The 19,850-nt window shown below is 40.8% G+C and overlaps 1 protein-coding gene across 3 annotated transcripts in view; it reads right to left on the reverse strand.

Moving 5' to 3' along the window:
- Nucleotides 1-2,719: 2,719 nt before the first annotated feature.
- The window catches only part of tp53bp2a (tumor protein p53 binding protein, 2a), a 32,609-nt gene continuing 15,478 nt past the window's right edge, over nucleotides 2,720-19,850 (reverse strand). For 2 of the 3 annotated variants that reach the window (XM_053230977.1, XM_026943098.3), the window contains exons 4-19: nucleotides 18,698-18,768; nucleotides 18,349-18,450; nucleotides 17,992-18,166; nucleotides 17,679-17,860; nucleotides 15,416-15,580; nucleotides 13,160-13,207; nucleotides 12,201-12,402; nucleotides 10,163-10,282; nucleotides 9,702-9,841; nucleotides 8,538-8,907; nucleotides 7,672-8,420; nucleotides 6,350-6,487; nucleotides 5,914-6,047; nucleotides 5,488-5,654; nucleotides 4,383-4,582; nucleotides 2,720-3,815 (exon numbers count right to left, since the gene is read on the reverse strand). In XM_053230977.1, the coding sequence (XP_053086952.1) occupies nucleotides 3,774-3,815; nucleotides 4,383-4,582; nucleotides 5,488-5,654; nucleotides 5,914-6,047; nucleotides 6,350-6,487; nucleotides 7,672-8,420; nucleotides 8,538-8,907; nucleotides 9,702-9,841; nucleotides 10,163-10,282; nucleotides 12,201-12,402; nucleotides 13,160-13,207; nucleotides 15,416-15,580; nucleotides 17,679-17,860; nucleotides 17,992-18,166; nucleotides 18,349-18,450; nucleotides 18,698-18,768 (3,005 nt within the window). In that variant the 3' untranslated portion in view covers nucleotides 2,720-3,773. The remainder of the gene's footprint in view (nucleotides 3,816-4,382; nucleotides 4,583-5,487; nucleotides 5,655-5,913; nucleotides 6,048-6,349; nucleotides 6,488-7,671; nucleotides 8,421-8,537; nucleotides 8,908-9,701; nucleotides 9,842-10,162; nucleotides 10,283-12,200; nucleotides 12,403-13,159; nucleotides 13,208-15,415; nucleotides 15,581-17,678; nucleotides 17,861-17,991; nucleotides 18,167-18,348; nucleotides 18,451-18,697; nucleotides 18,769-19,850) is intronic. The other variant, XM_053230978.1, reaches the window with a different exon arrangement.

The following is a 19,850-nucleotide window of genomic DNA, read 5'->3' on the forward strand; positions in this document are numbered from 1 at the left end:
AACACCATCCTACTGCCCCCCCAACATCCACCTGACCTGTAAATATACTGTATAGTCTTCCCTACCACAGCTATAGTCCTCAGTACTTCACTGTGCAATATATTTGATTGCACTGGTTTACCACTTCGGATAGTCAGATTTTTTTGTTAGCTTGTCTACATATACTACAAAGTATTTGGAGAATATTGCTGAAGAAATCTGAGGCATTCAGGAGGGTAATACATTTTAAAAGCCTGTAACTATTCAGTCATAGTTACAGTTAAAAAAAATAAACAACATGCCTATGTTTTTCAGCCATTAAGGCCTTCATCAGGGCAAGTGCTGATGAAAAATGAGTGCTTTTGCGTTGTTTCTTCTAGATGTTAATAAGCAATCACGTGAGCATGATGGACAGGTGAGTAGTCACATGATTAATGTGGACACGTGAAGTGATGTGACAGACTGTCTTTTCAAACCATATTAGGTAGAAGACATCAAACATTAGGATATACACATACAGTGTAAAACAATAATGAACTAACAACCAAAAGAATGTATAGAAACAGCTTAATATTTTAGTTTTCGATACATATAGGAAAGACTGCACATGATGTTAGGTAGAGTACCCACATGACTCAATCAGAGATAATTACAGAAAAGTCCTGTCCAGATAAGTCCAGTCCCTCATTTAAACCAGAGTATTGTGCTGCTTTCAATGTATATATCCAAAAAGATTCTCTCTGTAAGAGCATTTTTAATCTGTCTCCACCTCTTATTCAGTTTGCTATATGGTCTATACCGGATATTTTTAATGCATTGTGACCTCCATGGTCAGTCATGGTATCTACTAATAATAAAGTAGATACCCTAATTGAATTACCACAGAAATTGTATGTAACATGAAATACTGGATTTATGAAAAATTGAGTTTGAATGTCTTTAGACAAGGTGTATGTAAACGTTTGGCCTCAATTGTATTTTTCATCCATTATGAAAACTCTATGGAAAAAAAGTGATCACTTATAACAGCTATAAACAGTCATTTCTTCACCAGCCTGTTTTTTTCAAAAAAAAAAAATTAAAAAAATGCAGCTAGTTATATTACTGAGAAACCACAAAGTCCTCAGTAATGAAGAATTAGAAAGCGTAAAGCTAAGGCTTTATCTAAGGCTTTGACTGTTACCTAGGGTCCTCACAGTGGAGGCTACTTAGATAAACACTAAATAAACGTCTCCACACAGAAAACTTCACCAGATCAATGATTACACACAGTTAGAAATTTAATAATAATAAATTATAACATATTAGAACGAGTGCATTAATATAAACCTTGCAGCTAGAACTGTCCAGGGTGTAGTTATAAAAAAAATTCATCAACACCAATCAGAATCAAGCAACAGGGCTGTGGTATAAAAGAAATTCCTAACACAACATTAACGCAACTCCACTGAGAACTCATAACACTAAAGCGGCGAGAGCTCACCTAATGAGCGTTTGTAGATCTCAGAAAGGGACATGCCTGTTGCTCTAGGAAAAAACTGCTGAAGTTAAAGACCTGAGCTGGGATGTGGATTTGCAGTTCAGCATAATTCTGTGGAAACTCTACTGTGTTGTGTGTGAAAACCCCAGGAGATTTTTCTGAAATACTCAAATCAGCACTTCAAGCATGCCACGGCTACTGAAATCACATTTTCCCCCAATTCTGATGATTGATGTGAACATTAGCTGTTTTTTTTTTTAACTGATTTTATGCATTGTGCTGCTGCTACATGATTGGCTGATTGGGTATGTGTATGAATACAGATGTTCTTATTAAAGTATACACAAAGTTAGTTCTAGTCCACTAATTTGATTGGTTCCAAGAGTGCCTATATTTCCTATCACTCCTCTTGTCTGTGTTCGCCACGTAAAATTCCACTTCCTAGTTCGAAACAGTTACTACAGTAGTGTTAGCGACATCATCAGCACCTTTAATAAGAACGTACAAATCAATGTGATCTAGCTAGCCAGCTAGACAATGTGCTATAAAGTGACTGTAGCTTCTTTGGTATCCGTTTGCTCTAGTGGAGCAAAAATAAACAAAACATTTGGCCATGTTGTGTCTGAAATATCACTCACTCAATAATAATTTCTCGTTTAATAAAAGCTGAATATTATTAGCTACAGCCTGATTTTCACTATAACTGCACTCTTGCTTGTTAAATTTTAAATGGTCAAAGTGGTATAATTGACCCAATAGCTCCTGTAGGAATAGCTACGATGACTCGGCAAAGCCGTAGCATTTATATAGAGTTATATAGAGAACATTAACCGCAGGTAAAATAAACATCTCTCTATATAACACTATAAGAGAAATATAGGATTTTGCAATGTAAGGTCACTTATTTATAAATTCACTTCCTGAGAACGCTGCCATTAAGGGTAGAGTAGTGAAACACCACCATCTTCTGTCTAAAAAGTGAACTACTTGTGCAGCTCTATACTGTATGGTTTCAAATTTATGCACTTGTACTTTAATGTGCAAATGCAAACACAAATCAATATTTTGTCCAGATATTATTGGCTCTTCTTAACCGCTTATGAGTAGAACATTCATTTTTTCCATATGTTTTCCTGTTATCGCTTCGATCTTATAGCTCAAACTCTTGAGAAGTGCTTAAGAACACAATATTTTTAAATTACATTTCTTTCAAACTTGTATTTAATTTTCTTTCTAGAAAATCAAGAGAATGCAAAGGTGTAGTGTTTAAAGTATTGTAATTGAATGAGGTTACAGATCACGACACGAAGCTGAGAAATTAGGCACAATAAATACAGCTGCTTTGACAATGTAGAAGGCTGGAAATATATGTATTTTTAAAGATACGCAAAAAAAAAAAAGATATACTAAAAAGTTTTAGACAACAAGGAAAAAGGAAAAAAAAAATCAATCAAGTAATCTAAGGACAATGTTTTCAAAATCTGATTACATGTTGTACAAAACAGGCTTTTTTGCAGAATAGGCATAATTAATTATTTTCCCACAAGAACAAACAGGACACATTTGCTTAAAACTTAAACAGTTGAGTCATTTAACGTTCTATAAAAAAAAAAAAAGGGCAAAACAAATACTGACTTACGGTAATAGCACTCGCCTCAAAGCTCTGATTAACAAAAGTTTAAGAGCTTCAGTGAACTTCAGTGTAAGAACATGGACCTTGAATCCTTGAATTGAGTCTTTTATGCAGAAAATAGACTGAGCTCACGTCTGAAGTGATTTGGAGATCTTTTTTTTTTTCAGTAACTATACTGTTTAATCACTGTTACATGGTATACAAAAAAAAAAACAAAAACAGAAAGCTTATCCACAGCATACTGCATTTACACAGTTTATCGATTTGGTAAATTCACAGGATTATCTGAGCCCTCTGTATATAAAAACGTCACGTAACAAAGACAAGGCTCCAGCAAATATCTGCGCTGCTATATTGTAGTGAAATTAAAGAGTATGATGTGTTCAGATGTATTCCAGAGGCGAATTTCACAGAAACACAAAATGGTTATCTACTCACAATAGCACAAAGAAAACGTGAAACCATAGAATAGAAAAGTGCAGTGTCTGCAGTGAGAGGTTCAGTTCTCTTTTTTGTTCTTCAAAAAAAAAAAAAAAATCCTTCATGTTTTGGTCTCTTCATTTGATTCACTGAGTCTTGGCCCAGTGACTGTGGGGTACGTGTGTGTGTGTGTGTGTGTGTGTGTTAGTACATTTCCCACAGATGTCCCACAGATTCATGTCTCCTCCATTTCTGGGTGATTTAAGCCAAGCTCCTTTGTCGTGGCTTTATTCTTGGATACAGCTGTTGAGAAAAATGAAAAGAAAAGCTTCATTAGTGCAAAAGAGCAGAAATATTCTCTGAACAACATTTAAATATGTTCCATATTTAACCGTGTTATCGACTGGATATTTTAATGGCCAAGCTGGTGCTCTTTTGTAATTTCGGAGCACAACAGAACAAAGCTATCATTAATAGTGACGTCTCTGACATGGGCGAAGTAAGTATTTTTAAAATGAGAAAATAACTAGTAATTATGCAGTAAAAAGTGCTGATAATGTTCATTAATGATGGCGAATTGTGGTGTGTGTTGCCCAACATTCCTCACTGGTCATTTCATTCTTAGTCATGTTGGCAGACATGTGTTCAGGTCTTTCTAACCTGAGAGTGATAAAGTGAAATAAAAGTGTTTAAAAAAAATAAATGGTCCTGCGCACTCACACACGTCTGCAATCAGCAGCAGGCTTTCCGTGTATTTTTTCCCGAAGTTAGACTGCTATTAAGCTAAAAGAGGTGGCTTGGCTCAACAGGACATCCGTTTCTACGTAGTAAACAGAACGCGAGTGCAAACTGCTCTGTTCTGATACTCACCCCGAGTAGGTTCCTGGGAATGTAGCCCTCCTTGTCCCCCATGCGGGCCCACCACCACTCAATCTCGTCCTCGTCCTCTCTCCTCACCACGGTCATGCAGTCTCCCTCTCTGAACTGCAGCTCGTCATCTTCTTCACTCGTGTAGTCCCACAGCGCGTATACCACGCCCCGGTTCATGATGCCCATCTTCTCCTGCACTCCTGTGGAAACAGACACAGCGCAGGGTCGGAAACGGAGTCACGAATCATTATGCTGCGGCTACTGAATGTAGACGTATTAACAAAGTAGCAGCAACAGTCAATACCCTGGGACTCGATAACTTTTCTCATCTTAACATCTTAAATTATAATGATGTGAGCTCTGGTATTAACATGCGTCCTGGGTCTTCGGATCACAAGTGAACAGCCGAGACACAAAGCTGTTCACACGTGGCATTATGAATCACTCTCGTGACCACTCGTGATCGGATGGGATTCACAGATCCGATTTATTACCTCAGTCTTCGGCTGCATTTAATTTTTAAGGCTGGTTCACATGTTTTAATCACATGGTCTTCTAAAGAAACTTAGAAATGAATGAGAGGTGTGATGAGAAATGAAACCATGAAAAGCTGCTGCTTTGGGGTCTCAGCTGTTATAGCATCACCTTTATCCATTAGTCTAACGGCAGAGAGCTCTACCCTTCAGCGTGAACTGTCTAAGCGGACCTTCGTTGCTGCCCTGGATGCACCGAGACGTGTTCTCGTTCACGCTACAACCGTGATGTGGCCGTATGCGTCCCAGACTACCACCGAATGTGGTTTGAGTGATCAGATCACAATGTGGCTTTGACCCGGTTTGACCACTTACAATCCCAACACCCAGGACGCATGTTAATGGCGGGTGTGAACGGGGCCTCAGTGCAACAAGCACGTCTTTGCTGGTGTCATTAATCAATAATGTCCAGTATATGTTTGCAAGAGTTGCTTAAAAAAACACCTAAAATGCCTGCAAGTATGATCCCTAATTTCGCCAGGAGTAAATGAAAGTGGAAAAAAAAAAAAAAGAAGAACAAACTGACAGGAATAAAGATCTGGCGTGTTATACAGTGAGATGAGCATACACACCATAGAGGAACTGCGAGCACTGGGTGTAGCCCTCCTCCATCTCCTCACACTTATCTGCAGCCGTCTGCATGTCGCTGTACGTGGCAGCAAACACGGCCGCTCCAGACTCCACGAGGAACTTACACACCTGCACGTTATTGCAGGAAGCGGCACAGTGCAGCGGAGTCCTGGTGCACAAACACAACATTCATAATAGGGCATTATTTAATATCTCCGTCATATCTACACTGTAGAGCTAATACACAGATGCACTGAAATTAAACTACCAGATTAGACCTATGTGCTCCATGAGGTAAGTTCAAGCACAATTCATCTACATAAATTCGTTTAAAAAAAGTAATGCTGAACTCAAATGGTTTGCAACGAAATGAAACGCCACTGATTAGAAGAACTGATTCAAATACTGATCCGGTGTTTCTAACTCACCAGCCGTCGCTGTCGGCAGCGTTAACGTTGACTCCAAACTGTACGAGGAATTTGACGATCTCTGTGTGTCCGGCACAGACGGCGTTGTGTAGAGCTGTGATACCTTCATCGTTAGGCTGACTGGGGTCCTCAACCTGCAGGACAAAAACCTCAAAACCCTTAGTTTAAAAAAAAAAAAGGAGACTATAAAGAAAACAAACCAAAAAGCCATAAATTCAATTCAGATTTATGATTCAAAAAACTTCTTTAGAATAACAAAGTAGCCTCCTAGGAGAAAAATCCAACTCATTAAGATATAAGTTTCCTGCAGACTTATGCACACTATGCTGTGATGCAAATTGAATAAATTCAGCAATGCTCCACATGATAAACAAGGGCACGAGGATATTTAAATGACATTAAAGTATAAAAATACAGCAAGAAAAGAATAACTAACCTCGTAGATGATTCTCTGCACCAGATCAAACTCTCCCTCCAGAGAAGAGTCTAGAAGCAAAGCCAAGGGGTTGAATTTCACCCTCATGCTATGGCTGATGCGCTCCGATCCGACCTTGCGCAAATTCGTCCTTTTGCCCTGAGAAAAGCAGATGCGTCGTTTAACTGATATTCATCGCATCAGACTCCCTGACACACTGGAAGTACTTTGTGCTCTGCAAGGGTAACCTTCAGCGTATGAACTGGTTTCGTTCCTGCATCCCGAGGACAAAATCTGCAGAGACTGAAATGTGGTGTGGAAACAGGCTGATTTCACTTTAATAAGATTATACAAGCCGATTATAGTTTTTTCTCCGCGAATAAAGGACTCGTTCAGGATTTTCTGGAGTACAGCTCATTAAGAATAAATACACGGGCGCAAGAAGAAATGGGTCGTTTTATTTATTTCAGCTGCACGAGCCTCATCTACATTTAAGAGAATTTAAGGAGCTTTTATGGCAGAACAAACCTCTTAGCATTCATGTGTTTGCTCACGGATAAAGTGCTTTATTCGAATGAATAGGGCCACTTACGCAAATTCGGCAGAAGTTTATCCGATTAGAGGGCAAAAAATAGATCGTTCTCTATTTTTGAACAAAACAGCCTCTATATTGGGATTAGTTATGCAGCCCAGGGCAAGGTTAGTCACCTTCACTAACAAGCAGGCCAAAAGGGAAATCAGGTGGGATGTGGGGCGTAATGAATAAACTAGCAACGGTTAGGAAATGTTAAGTCTTTATGTTAAGCAAATCATTATGCCATTTAAAGTCCATGAATCAGGTCTTGTTTTAAGATTTGGCTGCTAAAGTATTTGTCTGTCAGTTCTAGCTGGAAATGATGGATAGATTTAAAAAAAAAAAATCATTTCACTAATGAAGGATACAAGCTGAACTTTTGCCATGAAAAGGATACCATAAAAAGACACTGAATGACTCAACACTGATGCACACGAGGGGACATTATGCAGTGAAAAGTAAGACACAATTAGAAGGGATGTTACATAAAAAAAAAAAAAATTAAAAAAAAAAAATAAAAAAGAGAGAGATTCAGATTCCAAGGTCGCATGTACAGTCTCTATTTCATCAAGGCCTCAGGTGCTTGCTTGCTTGCTTGTTTATTTATTTATTTACTTACTTACTTACATGGGCTAGATTTGACATACTGGTCACCTCATTTGAGTGAAAACCCATAACTGACACCCACTGCTGATTAAACCACACACAAAAAAAAAAAAAAAAAAAAAAAAAAAAAAAAAAAAAAGCACTGAGACTTGTGGGTACTCACTGGTGGTAGAGGCACCTGTCCCATGACCTCTGGTGGCTTCATGTTAAACGTGTCATCCCCCAGAGCTTCCTGCTCAGCGCCGCTTGGATAAGGAGGAGGAGGATATGGAGGGAACTCCTCCACGTAGCTCTCCGCAGGTAACGGGAGCTGCTCTTCGACCTCAGGAGGAGGAGGTGGTGGGATTAAGAGAGCGTCTTCGGGGCGAGGAGCAGGGTGAGGTGGCGGCGGGGGCGGGATGAAGTCTTCGCCATCGATTTTCAGAACGTCTATAGGTGGCAGCGGGTCAGTGAGTGGCTGCTCGGGAGATTCGGATTCGGATTGTTCAGTGTTGACCGGATCGGGCGTGGCGTTCTCCTCCTCTGCAGGTCGAGGAGGATTGATTGTGGTTTCCATCGCAGCCAGTGTGGTCTTCTGGTAGAGAAGTTTCTGGATGTTGGGCCCGGCAGGACCCTCGGGTTCGGTGATGGAGCTGCGCTTTTTAAGGGGTCTCGGGGCGTTGCAGAGCTTCTTGCGTAGTGCCTCCAGGTCCATGTCGCTCTGGTTGCGGTAGGGGTTGGAGATGAAGGGGAGCAGCTTGGTGGGGCTCAGTGGCCGCGGGATACGTTCCGTCTCTTGGTTCTCGGTTGCCGGAGTGCCATTCGTGCCTTGGTCGGTCTCCATTTCAGGGACATTAGGACGCTCCACGTAGGGGTTGTCCATCTGCGGTGACTGGGATTGCTGGCCTGCGCCGATCACAGGCTTACCGTACACTACAGAGAAAGGAAAAAAAAAAAAAAAAGGAGCATGAGTGGTCAAGTTTCCTTTAAAACTGTATCCCTGTTTCCTACAAACAACTCCAACACTAATGCACTTAAAGTCTCACTCACTGCTAACAAAGCTGTAGCGGTTGTGGGAACGGTTCAGTGCTCCCTGCACCCCCTGCTGCAAGCCCTTCCCTGCTGCTGACTGCTTTGTATACATGGAGTAGATGGAGCTGGCTGCCACTGTCTGAGGTTTCTGCATAGGGGGTTCCTTGGGCTCTGGGGTGAAAGGTCGTACAGTGGCAGCCGGTGGGGTTTCCTGCTTGGATGGTAGGGGAAGTGTGTTACTCTGAGCCGGTGGAAGAGGCGTGCGCTGCTGCTGGCTGCTCACTTTGCCCTTGCCTGGGAAGGTGCCCGCGCCTGGGAAGGGCAGATTGACCTGCCGGGGTTTGCTTGGCACAGGAGGAGGAACTTTGACCGGGTTTTTTGCAGCATTCTGCACACACACACAAAAAAAACAGTTCAGAGACAAAAATATGAGGCTGTTGTAGAGGGTCCTACGTTCCTACTCAAGATTTTCATACATTTTTTTTAACCACATATAGCCACAAAGGCATGACTGTTATCTAAATTTATTAGACACCATCAGTGTCTAACATATAAAAACATATTTTATATACAGTACTGTGCAAAAGTCTGCAAAGAAACGCTGTAGAGCAAAGATGCCTTCAAAAATAATGAAATTAAATGTTTCTACATTTAAAAAAAATACTTTGAAGAGCAATAAACGGTAATAAATGAAACTAAGTCAATATTTGGTGTGTCGATCCTTCACTTTAAAAAAAAAAAAAAAAAAAAAAAAGCAGTCGTCTCAGGTACAATGTGTGCAGGTTTATAAGGAAATGAGCTGTAAGTGTTACTGAGCATCTTGCAGAACCAGTCACAGTTCTTCTGGAGACTTTGACTGTCACACTTGCTTCTTATTTCTGCAGCAAAACCCAGCAGCCTTCATTATGTTTTTTTGTCTGAAAAGTGTCTCTTATGTAATATGCTGCTTTCTTTACTGACATACAAAGACTTTTCTGTAACATTTCATTTTGTGCTGGAAAACTAATGTGTGAAAATCTAAAAAAGTTTTTCTACTGAATCAATAATGTAGAAGTCATAAAATAAAAATCCATAATAAAGTTTGTACTAAAAAAAATAGGGTGCCTAAGACTTTTGCACAGAACTGTGTATAAACTGGATGTGTCTACTAAGCTTGTGTTGAACTTTGCACATTCTGCTAACCTGGGCGTCTCTCGCGAGGTCCTCGCTGCTCTGGTTCTTGCGTAAGGAGGCCGTGGACGGCTCGGTGGATTCAAACATGGAGACGGGGCGCGCCTTCCGGTCCTGCTGTCCTCTTTTCAACACGTCCGTGTCATCTGGAGCTGGAGGGAGAAAGGGCAGGAGAAAAGGACACTTCTTAGCATTCAGGTCATGGTCAGAATCCGTGGACCAAGACTAATACAAACCTTCAAATAATACATTTGAAAGATTTTTTTTCCAATTTCTTCCGATTCATTTTAATAAGATGAATGATTTATATCGAACAAAATGCACAAAGGCGCTCAGTTAAATGACAAAATAAACTCCTGAATTATCAGCTGGCGTTTAGGATTTAGTACACAGTAATGTAAGCTGCTTTTCCACTGAGAGAAATAATAATAGCTGCATTTTATTAGGTGTTATTAAACAGTGAGCGTGCTCACCTTGCTCTGCAGGCACTTGGCTTGGCAGCCGTGGTAAAGTAGACGAGGCATAGCTGGTGTTGGAATCTGTGGCTGGTGAGCTCCAGTCGGTCACTTTAAGCACTTTTGATGACTGCAGGCCTGGAGAACGACAACATACCAACTTTAGTTTACAAATACTTCGATGATGATTTGATAGTATGATACAACCAGCAGTGGGTTCTCAGCACTGGACAGGATTCACTTTCTGTAACAATTCCCCTGATAAGCCAAACATTATTCAAAGCCAGGCTAGAGGGAGCTTTAATTAAACAGTTGCTGATAATGTGTTCGTAGAATCAGACTAGACAGTGAGCATTCAGAAAGCCTTAAACACTGCAAAATAATTATTCAGAGACAGAGTCTTGAGTTTCATCACACCTAAACTCAAACACTCTGTCTCACGCACACAAACAGCCAACACTGCAAAACATCTGTGTACCTTTTCTCTTGGCCCGCAGTTCTTTCAGCGGCTTAAGCAAGAACATTTCTTCTAAAGAAGAAAAAAAAAATGCAAACAACACAAACAATACTGAACACGTCAGTAAAGGGATCCAGTGAGATTTTTTTTTTAAAAAAATAGTCACGCCAATAAACCACAGACACGGAGCTAGCTTTAAGAGACCAGTCAGCCTGGCATGGAACCAAGTGCTTTCAACTTTCCACACTGTATATTCACAAAGCAGACTCGAGAAAAACTTTAACTTCTGCTTATGCATGACAGAACAAACAGAGACCAACATGACATGGAGGAACAGATGGAGAGAAAAAAAAAACAAAAGGCCATTTCTGTTGAATGTCTGAAGTCCAGATTCTGTTAATATATTGATTCTTCTAGACTGTCGGTACTAACGTGGATTTTCCAATGATGTTTTCAGCTCTGTTTCCTAAAAGAAAGCAGCAAAACTACTGCAAAAAAAAAATAAATAAAAAAATAAAAAAAATATCATACTTTGACCATTCTCTGCAGAAAAAATATTACCCTAACAATATTTAACCATAATAAAGTGTAGTGTGACTGATTTAAGATATCAGGTGCCACAGGACTGGCTCAATAAATTCACTGTCACAGTCATTTTGATTTGTATTTTAAAAAAAAAAAAAAAACGATATACAAAAGGCGCTTATCGCTCTACTGCTGTGCTGCTTGTGTCTGTTGTGAGAAAACCCTTTATAGGGTGAGAAATAAATAGTTACCAGCTGCTTCGTTGCCGGTTGGTATTAACACTTTAACACTAACCTGTCGTCTAGCTCCTCAGAGTATTTTGACCAAAATCTTCCACGACCTCAACTAAATGTACTACATTACTAAGGTAGCTGTGATATTAGCATTAGCATATCCCATGGCCAGAAGCCCAAGAGAGCAAATTCTCTCCATTCTCTCTTAGTGGGAGGGACAGCATTACACTCTCTGCCCCCGTCAATCAGTTTGACTCTAACCAATCATGGGCGACTGGGAGTTCACGAGGAAGCGGTCAGTTAGCGTTTTCCTCTAGCGTTTTCAGCTGCTCTGTAATGTTGCATGAACAGCAGCTCAGTCTGGCCTAACAGGTGTCATAGGAAGCACATGCTAGCCTTCTCCCCTCCTGGTTGGTCGCTGTTGTGTGATATAAAATTGATCTAAAGTGTTCGACAGTAAGAGTGCGAGAGAACTGAAGGGAGGAGTCAATGAGAGATGGATCACTGCATCACAGCACACTAATGAGCAATGGTGGCTACCTTCTGAGCTGAGAGTGACATCAGAGGCGTACTGCAGCCGTGTTATACAAGCCGTCCCAGAACTCTCCTCCCCTGCGGCAAATGCAAACTAAACCTCAAAGTCACCACACACCACACACAAATGTTCATCTTTCTGAGTGCCTGATGTGCTTACTGTTAAACTACAGACAGACATGGCACTGCTCAGAGCAATCCTCGTTTTCACACAGCCATTGCCCTTGGTAAGGTTAAGGACACGAGCTGGTGAAATGTGAAATGCTGTCAGTGTCAGTGAGTGCAATGTGGACTTTGCGTGCTGTACCTGTGCCAGGTTTGGCCGGCGCGGACACCATGCCAGTGCTCCTGTCCTGAGGCGGCAGTGTGGCTGTGCCGTCGGGGTAGGTGGGCTTCAGCAGGTCGTGTCTGGCTGGGCCGCGTGGCACGGTGGACGACTGGATGTACGGCCCCACTGCAGCCACGCGAGACTGACCCCCTGACTGGGGCGGCTGGCCATCAGAAGAAACCTGAAGGGGGGGAGAAGGGTAACAATTATTCAATATTTTAATGCCAAGTGTAATTTCTACAGACTTTTTATCCTGTTTTATCCTCACTTAACACTCGCGCAGTATTACAAACCAAGCATTCATGAAAAAAAACAATGTACGCATCAAATTAAGTGAAATTGTAAGCCACAATAATAAGGGGAAAAAAATACAAAGAATAAACACAATGACAAAATTAAGAAAATAAGTGAAAGGAAGAACAAAGAAAGGGAATAATTGACATTTTTATAAGCTTAAATGTTAATAAGAATTGATATCCACTTTGCACTTCCATAATAGCTCCATTTTTTTTTTTCAACTCCCTTGATCTTATTAACCATTATCATCATCTTGATATACTGGCTTTGACATTACAGCTGCAGGAAAATGGCATTAATAGCTTTATATTTAATGGATGAACTGATTATTAATGCAAAGAGGTGCTTTAAGGGGGGAAAAAAAAACATAATTTGCCGGCCTAAAATACTGACTAATACTTTTGATGTCTTAACTACTGCCAAGATGTACATTTCACCTTTTGACAAAACAAAATGCAAGCTTTTCCAAAACCGCTTATGGCTTATGCAACTGAAAATGAACGGCATTAACTCAAGCAGTGTCCTTTATTTAAAAAAAAAAGAAAAAACCAACTAAATTAAAGGATCCCATAAATCCGCTACCAAATGAGGATGACTTGCATGGATGAACCGACTAACAATGTCCAAAACAGTAGTTTTACCTTGGGTTGGGTATCTTTTGATGCCTTTTCCTTAACGGGGAAGCCATTCTTAAGGGAAACAAGAACAAAACAACTTCAGCACATTCAAAAAAAAAAAAAAAAAAAAAAAAAAAAAAAAAAAAAGGAGTACACTGTTGTCGTGTTGTTAGAGGAAGACGATCCCGTTCATCAAAGCACCAGGAGGAGAGGGAAATTCGTTTTAGTCTGACAGGAATGAGAATCAGAAAGAACCCACTGAATCCTGGACCACCATGCGTGCCTGGTAGCGTCACCGACATTTCTTGGCAGTGAGGAAAGACTCAAACATCATCTCTTTGTGTTAGTTTCGTTAATATTCTGTGCAGAGCTGTGCTAAAACCAAGCGTGGGTTTATAAGAAATCCACCTACACCATCTTTATGTTTTCGTAGAAGAAGAAAGGCTTTATAGAGGACAGACTTTCAGTGCTTGGAAGAATCTTGAAGGATGGTGCACAAGATCTCCATTTCTAGCCTTTTTTTTTTATTCTTTAGGAATCAGAGACAGGAAAAGTAGGCTGTATTAGTAAAAGTCCTTGCTGCAGAATTGCACACGGTACCATGAACACCACCAAAACACCACAGAAAAGACCAAACATTTTGTTAAAAAAACAAATAGCAAAGAACAACAAGATTAAATTTAAAAAATGGGAGAAAATATCTTTATCTTTAAAATATTTTTTGTGGCTTGTATCCACCAGAGGGCACTTTGTAAAGCACATTGATAATGACCTGAGGGTTTGGAGCTGAACTCCAGTCCAAGTTTTGAATAACACTAATCCCTCTATCAATTAATAAACTGGTAGGTATAAGAAGAAAAAAATTAAAATTAGATCTAGTTGAAAATAAGTAAATGAACAGATATCCAGTTAAACACTAGTAGAGGAAAAAACATTCATTAATTATACAAAAATGATTCATGTGCCACTGCAATTACACTTTCCTTCTGTCTGTGACGTGTGTGTGTGTGTGTGTGTGTGTGTTTAACAGATGTACTACAGAGAAATAATCAACAGAAATATTCAAAGCACAGCAGAAGTGTTAATCAAAGCCAGCTCGGTATTTCAGCCTGCAGCCCTGCTGTAGCTGTGTGTGCTCTGACCTTGGGTAAAACTCAAATCTGGAACCTATAACTGCCACAGAGTGTAAGAGAGAAAATCTCATTGGATTAACGAACCGCCAGCGGCACTGCATGTTTATAATAACCTGACTGACAGTGCAGATTATTTGCACACTCTATTTACTAAACAATGTCCTGGGCTGACGTGCGACATGTCGTGAGATGACGCGGACAATCAGCCAATCAGATTACGGTATCTGTGTGTCTCGCCTCCTATCAACTCTTCAGTGAAATGTCTCGTCCTGTCATATCTCCACAGAGCGGGGCCTTGTGCTTAAAGAGCCGACGGGAATGAAAACAGAAATAGACGCTGCACATGAGAACAGCTTGCAGCGTTGGATGAAAACAGGAGCGGGTGAGATGTGTCGCTCAGACAGTGTCAGTGCACTGCTCGTGTAAAACTGGCTTCATCTGCAAAGCTCAAGCACCTGAAGTTTGTCCGGTGAATAATCTGGCCGTCCACTCCCACGCGTTTCCGAGACTCTTTACGTCCCGGTGCGTACGCCTTTACACTTTACACCTATTCTTTCTTCGTTTTTTCGCTTTTTTTTATTATTTTCTCACTGACTTCATATGGATATTATACATAACGAATAACTGAACAGTGACTTCAGTACCCTACTACTGACATCTCAAACAGTTAACCAGGTATTCACATCCCTTATTACAAAATTAGAGATCCTGTCGTTCCTTGTAGATACCTAAACAAGTCGTCTTGTCTGAAATCAAGCATTTGCCATGTCTGCAGTATTGGCAAAATAATAAAATCTACACATTTTTAATATTAAAAGTAATACAGCCAGGTACAGTCTAGACAACTTCTAGTGATACAGCCTCACTTTTTATCTCAAAATGATAAGAGGACACGACAGAAGTACTGTTGCTTGTGAGGTAAAATAACTAATCGAGAGTTTGACAGAGATTACGACACAGCCTATCAAATATCATCTCAAGATTGCAGGCTTGATGCGTTATGGCCAAATTATAAAACACGAGCAGCATCCTTGTACAATGTGCTACCTAGCCGTGGCTGTATGAGTCACTGAGAGTGTTGTCAGCCTCACTGATAATATAATCAGGACCTCGATCATGATTAGAGTGTGATCATGTTAGTACTCACTGGAAGATTCTCTTTCTGCTGCAGCGCTGCTTTCTTCTTCCACAGGCGATCACGGAGCTCGTTGACCCGCTTGTCCATGGTGGCCACCTCCTGGTTCTTCTTGTTCAAGTTCTCCCTCTGCTGCTGCAGCTTCGAGTTCTGCTCCTGGTTCATGTTGTTCCTTAGCTGATTGGGAGGAGGAGATGTTTATATTTTAAAACCACAGATATCAAATATGTCCCAAAAAAAAAAAAAAAAAAACTCGGTTAGTGCTTGAATAATACTGACAAATACTGAAAGTCTATAGAACCTTTAACTGAGAATTATAAGCTGTTTATTTTTTTTATTTTTATTTTTTTTATGTTGCTCAAGTACTGCAAGAACTTGCTGCGTCCAAATTCAGTCCATGGTTCTACAGGTTCTATGGCGTAATGTGGCTACACGTTATTAAACTGGAGTCAGGAAATCATAACACTTGCACAAGATTGACATCAATTTGCTATTTTGAGTTAATACAACTGTTCTCACGTTTTAGTTTTTATTGCTTCTCTAAAAAACTAGATTTAAGTAGGCGTAGTTCTTCTTCTATTTTGAAGAGACTCATAAAAAATAAATAAATAAATAAAAAATTTCAAATTTTCAAATGTATGTTCAATAGTCTTCCTACACTCACACTGTAAGTGCCAATTGCAGTATGTCTCACGTCTCCAAGCTACCACTTGTCTATCCATAGATTAGATATCTCTACAGTGGGGGGCTTATGAACTCCAAGCTGTAAGCTACTTGTTCGAATAGTGGCCACTTTAATTAATCAGAGGAGCAGTTACGTGTCCTTGATGTAGCATAGATAGGGGACAAATTTGGGGGATTTTGCTGGAATGGTGTGGGTACCACTTGTCCTCTTTAAGAGAAGCGTCACTCTGAATCAGTACAAAGTTATTCTGACTGATCTCCTTTATCCTGTGCTGGAACATTTCTATGCTGGTGGATGCGGTCACTTCCAGGATGACTCCACCCCCGTCCACAGTGCATGAGGGCTCACTGGATGGTTTGTTGAGGATGAAAATGATGTCAGTCAAATGCTATTGCTTTCTCAGTCACCAGATCTCGACCCAAGTGAATAGAGAGATTTTGGACTGTCATTTTAGTTCCAGAGACTACACCATGGTGCAATTGTGGATTGGTTGCCTTGATGACAAATTTTCAACAATCCAATTCAGCCAACTGGGTAATCCGGTAATATTAGTACAGTCGGCCCTACACGTTCACGGGTTTAACGTTTGCGGATTTGATTATTCGCGAGGATGCCATCAGTGATTAAATGTGAATTTTTTTGGAGTTTTGCAAAGTTTACTAAGTCATAAATGCATAAAATATATGTATTATTAAGAGGTTAATTTTGTAAAAAGTTTCAGGGTTGTAAAGAACTGTGGACTACGCACTCTGTTTGGGGACGCCATGCTCTTTGTCTCGGTACTAGCCACCCTCACGCACCTGTTTTGTCACTTGTTCCATCAACTTTTTGCATCTATAAAGTGCATCAAAATATCAACTGTAATCATGGTTCCAAAGCATAGTGCTTCTAGTGTTTTAACACTTTCTTCGTGTGTTAAATATGAGGCCCTGCGCCCATAAACCCAGCAAATGTGGAGGGCGACTGTATGTTTAATAAACACAGGCCCAGACCTGTAACCTGCAGACAGAGACAGCCGAATCGTGCAACACCTCTCTTTACAATTACACAATCGATGTGTAGAAGCTGTAACACATATGCCCAGACATGCACTGCGAATGACACAGCTTTTTTTTATTTTTGTTTATTTATTTTTTTTAATTTAAGAGGTCCATGAGCTGATCAAACAGCACTATTTCAACATTTTAGCTTTCTCTCTACATCAAAATGCCACTATTTTTCTATTTCATCAGTTAGTGCCATATACAGAGTACTGAACATATTATTTCAAGGCAGGTGACCCTTTGACAGTGCCAAATTTTGAGCCTTATTTAACGCATCTTTTCTAATATCTTGCCTGTGACGACCTTCTTTTACTCCCATTCTTCTGTACATTATTCCTGTCATCAACTTTTGACAACAGATTGTGCGTCTTTTATTTTAATCTAGCTTTTTCTCACACACATTATCATTTTAATGTCTTGAAATAGCAGCAAGTACGTGCAGCATGCTGCGTAAAGCCACCAAGTCCAACACAAGCTAGCAGTGAGCACCAACATGGGAAATTCAGTATACATGATGTATGAATAGTGTGACTGATGTTTAACACACCTGTAGCTCTCTGTAGAGACGATCAAGCTCGGCCACAGCGCTCTGATTATCGTGCAGGGCATCCATCTTGCCGTTCTTCAGCATCTCCAGCTGCCTGCTGAGCTCCTCGACTTTAGACACTGCCACTACAAGCTCACGTTGCTTCTGCTGGAAGAGATTGTTCATCTGCTCGATCTCCTCCACTGCAAACCAGAAAACACACTTCAGAAATCTCTGGCTAATCTGGGACTGGGGGTGGAGTATTATACAGTATAACAATACGATATCGTACTACGGCCATAATAACCGTGTGACGGTAGTGATAAATGCTCACTCAGTTTTCCGTTGCTGATGCGCTTCTGCTCCACCTGGCCCTTGAGAGCGCGCACTTTCTTGAGCCGAGCCTCCTGCTTCTCCACGTTCTCCCTGAGGCGCTGTAACTTCTCCTGTTCGGAAGCCTGCTGCTGCTTCATCTGATCTTGCTGCTTCAGGTAGCGCAGGCGCTGCTCCTACGCGCCAAGACAAGAAAGTGTCAGAGGGACAACAATGCTGGAACTGTATCAAGAGAACACTTTACAGTACGTGCCTCCCACTTGTCCATTACGTCCAAATCTAATTACAGGTTTTTAAAAAAAACATTTCCTTCTATAATCTCTCACGACCTTATCCGACTTCTCCAAGCTTCATTTACCTTAGAGGCCAGCAGCTGCTGCTGAGCATCGATTTGTTGCTGCTGTCGCGCCGCCATCTCCTGCAGCTCAGCCAGTGTCATGTCCATGCGCGGAGCAGCCACCTGCAAAACAGCAAAACTCAACATCCGTCTCACGTACACGCATGTCACACACAACACACTTCTCACAAAGCTCGCGTTTCGAGAAAGGAATTCACAAAAGCAGCTCGACTCGTTTCCTTTTCCTTTCAACGCTTTTTTCTCACGAGTAAACACAACACCGTTATCAACAAACACTAGCTTTCTTAGAAAAGTCATCTCGTTAATTATGTTGCTAGAAGAAGAACAGCTTTTTCAGTCATCGACTCACTCCATTCTCCATCCTTCTATCTGGGGGTCCTTTAACACCGTTCCTCCTCTGATCCATGCCCCTGGCATTTCCTGTAAAACATTCAGTTAATACATTAATTATCTGCCATTTGACACAACACGCTCGTAGCTGTTAAAAACTGAGGACAAAAATAAATAAATAAATAAATAAATGCTAGTGCCTGTCTTCACATGGGCTGTGAAGAAATGAAAAAAAAGACCCACTTTCAGTGGATAGATTGAAGCAGGGGGTCACACACAGGTTAGAAAAACAGTCAACTCAAAATTAGCACCAGGCCTGGCTAGAACAAAGGACACTGTGTAGTCCTGTGACTGGCGAAGAGCCACACATTTAGCACGGTTCTCTGAACAAGAAGTCACAGTCACTGCTCATCAAGGGAAATAATGTCACAGGACCAATAAGTCCAATCATCCTCTGGCCTGCGTTCAAGTCTGGCATTTACATAACGCTTACAGGCTTCTTTTACAGACGCTTGGACTGAAGGGGGAAAAGGGTAAGAGCAGGACTGAGAAAAAATTATGCAACGTACTTTCTGCCAAATCAGCGTTGAATAACCTGAGCAGAAAAACAGGGTTTATGCAATTCATACAAAAGAATCAATCAGTCCTCAGGAAATTTCAATAAACTAAGCTAACCCTCTGGTCTGAAGCATCTCCAAAACAACATTTAAAACACGTAGATTTACTTTAGTTCACATATTCAAGTGAACTCTTCTCATTTAAGACCTGGGATGAGAAGCAGAGATGGAGCTTCTCGGGGTATCTGAGTACTGATCCGTCTCCTTGATGGGGAAAGTTATTAGGAGCTTTCTTTCAAGTTGCTCATGCTTATCCGCTTCAGTTGAGATCAGACAGCCGTGCTAAACTCACCTGGCTGGATCACAGTCACCTTATTATGCAACACCCACCTGATATCACACGGTGATAAGAGTTAAACTCACCTGATATCACACTGTGAAACTATTCACGCTAAACTCACCTGAAGCACACTGAAACTAATCACTCAAAACTCACCCGATATCACACGATAATAAACTAATCACGCTAACCTCACCTGGCTGGATCACAGTCACCTTATTATGCTACACCCACCTGATATCACACGGTGATAAAAGTTAAGCTCACCTGATATC

Source organism: Pangasianodon hypophthalmus, chromosome 28 (genome assembly GCF_027358585.1).
Source record: "Pangasianodon hypophthalmus isolate fPanHyp1 chromosome 28, fPanHyp1.pri, whole genome shotgun sequence".
Classification (NCBI taxonomy): domain Eukaryota; kingdom Metazoa; phylum Chordata; class Actinopteri; order Siluriformes; family Pangasiidae; genus Pangasianodon; species Pangasianodon hypophthalmus.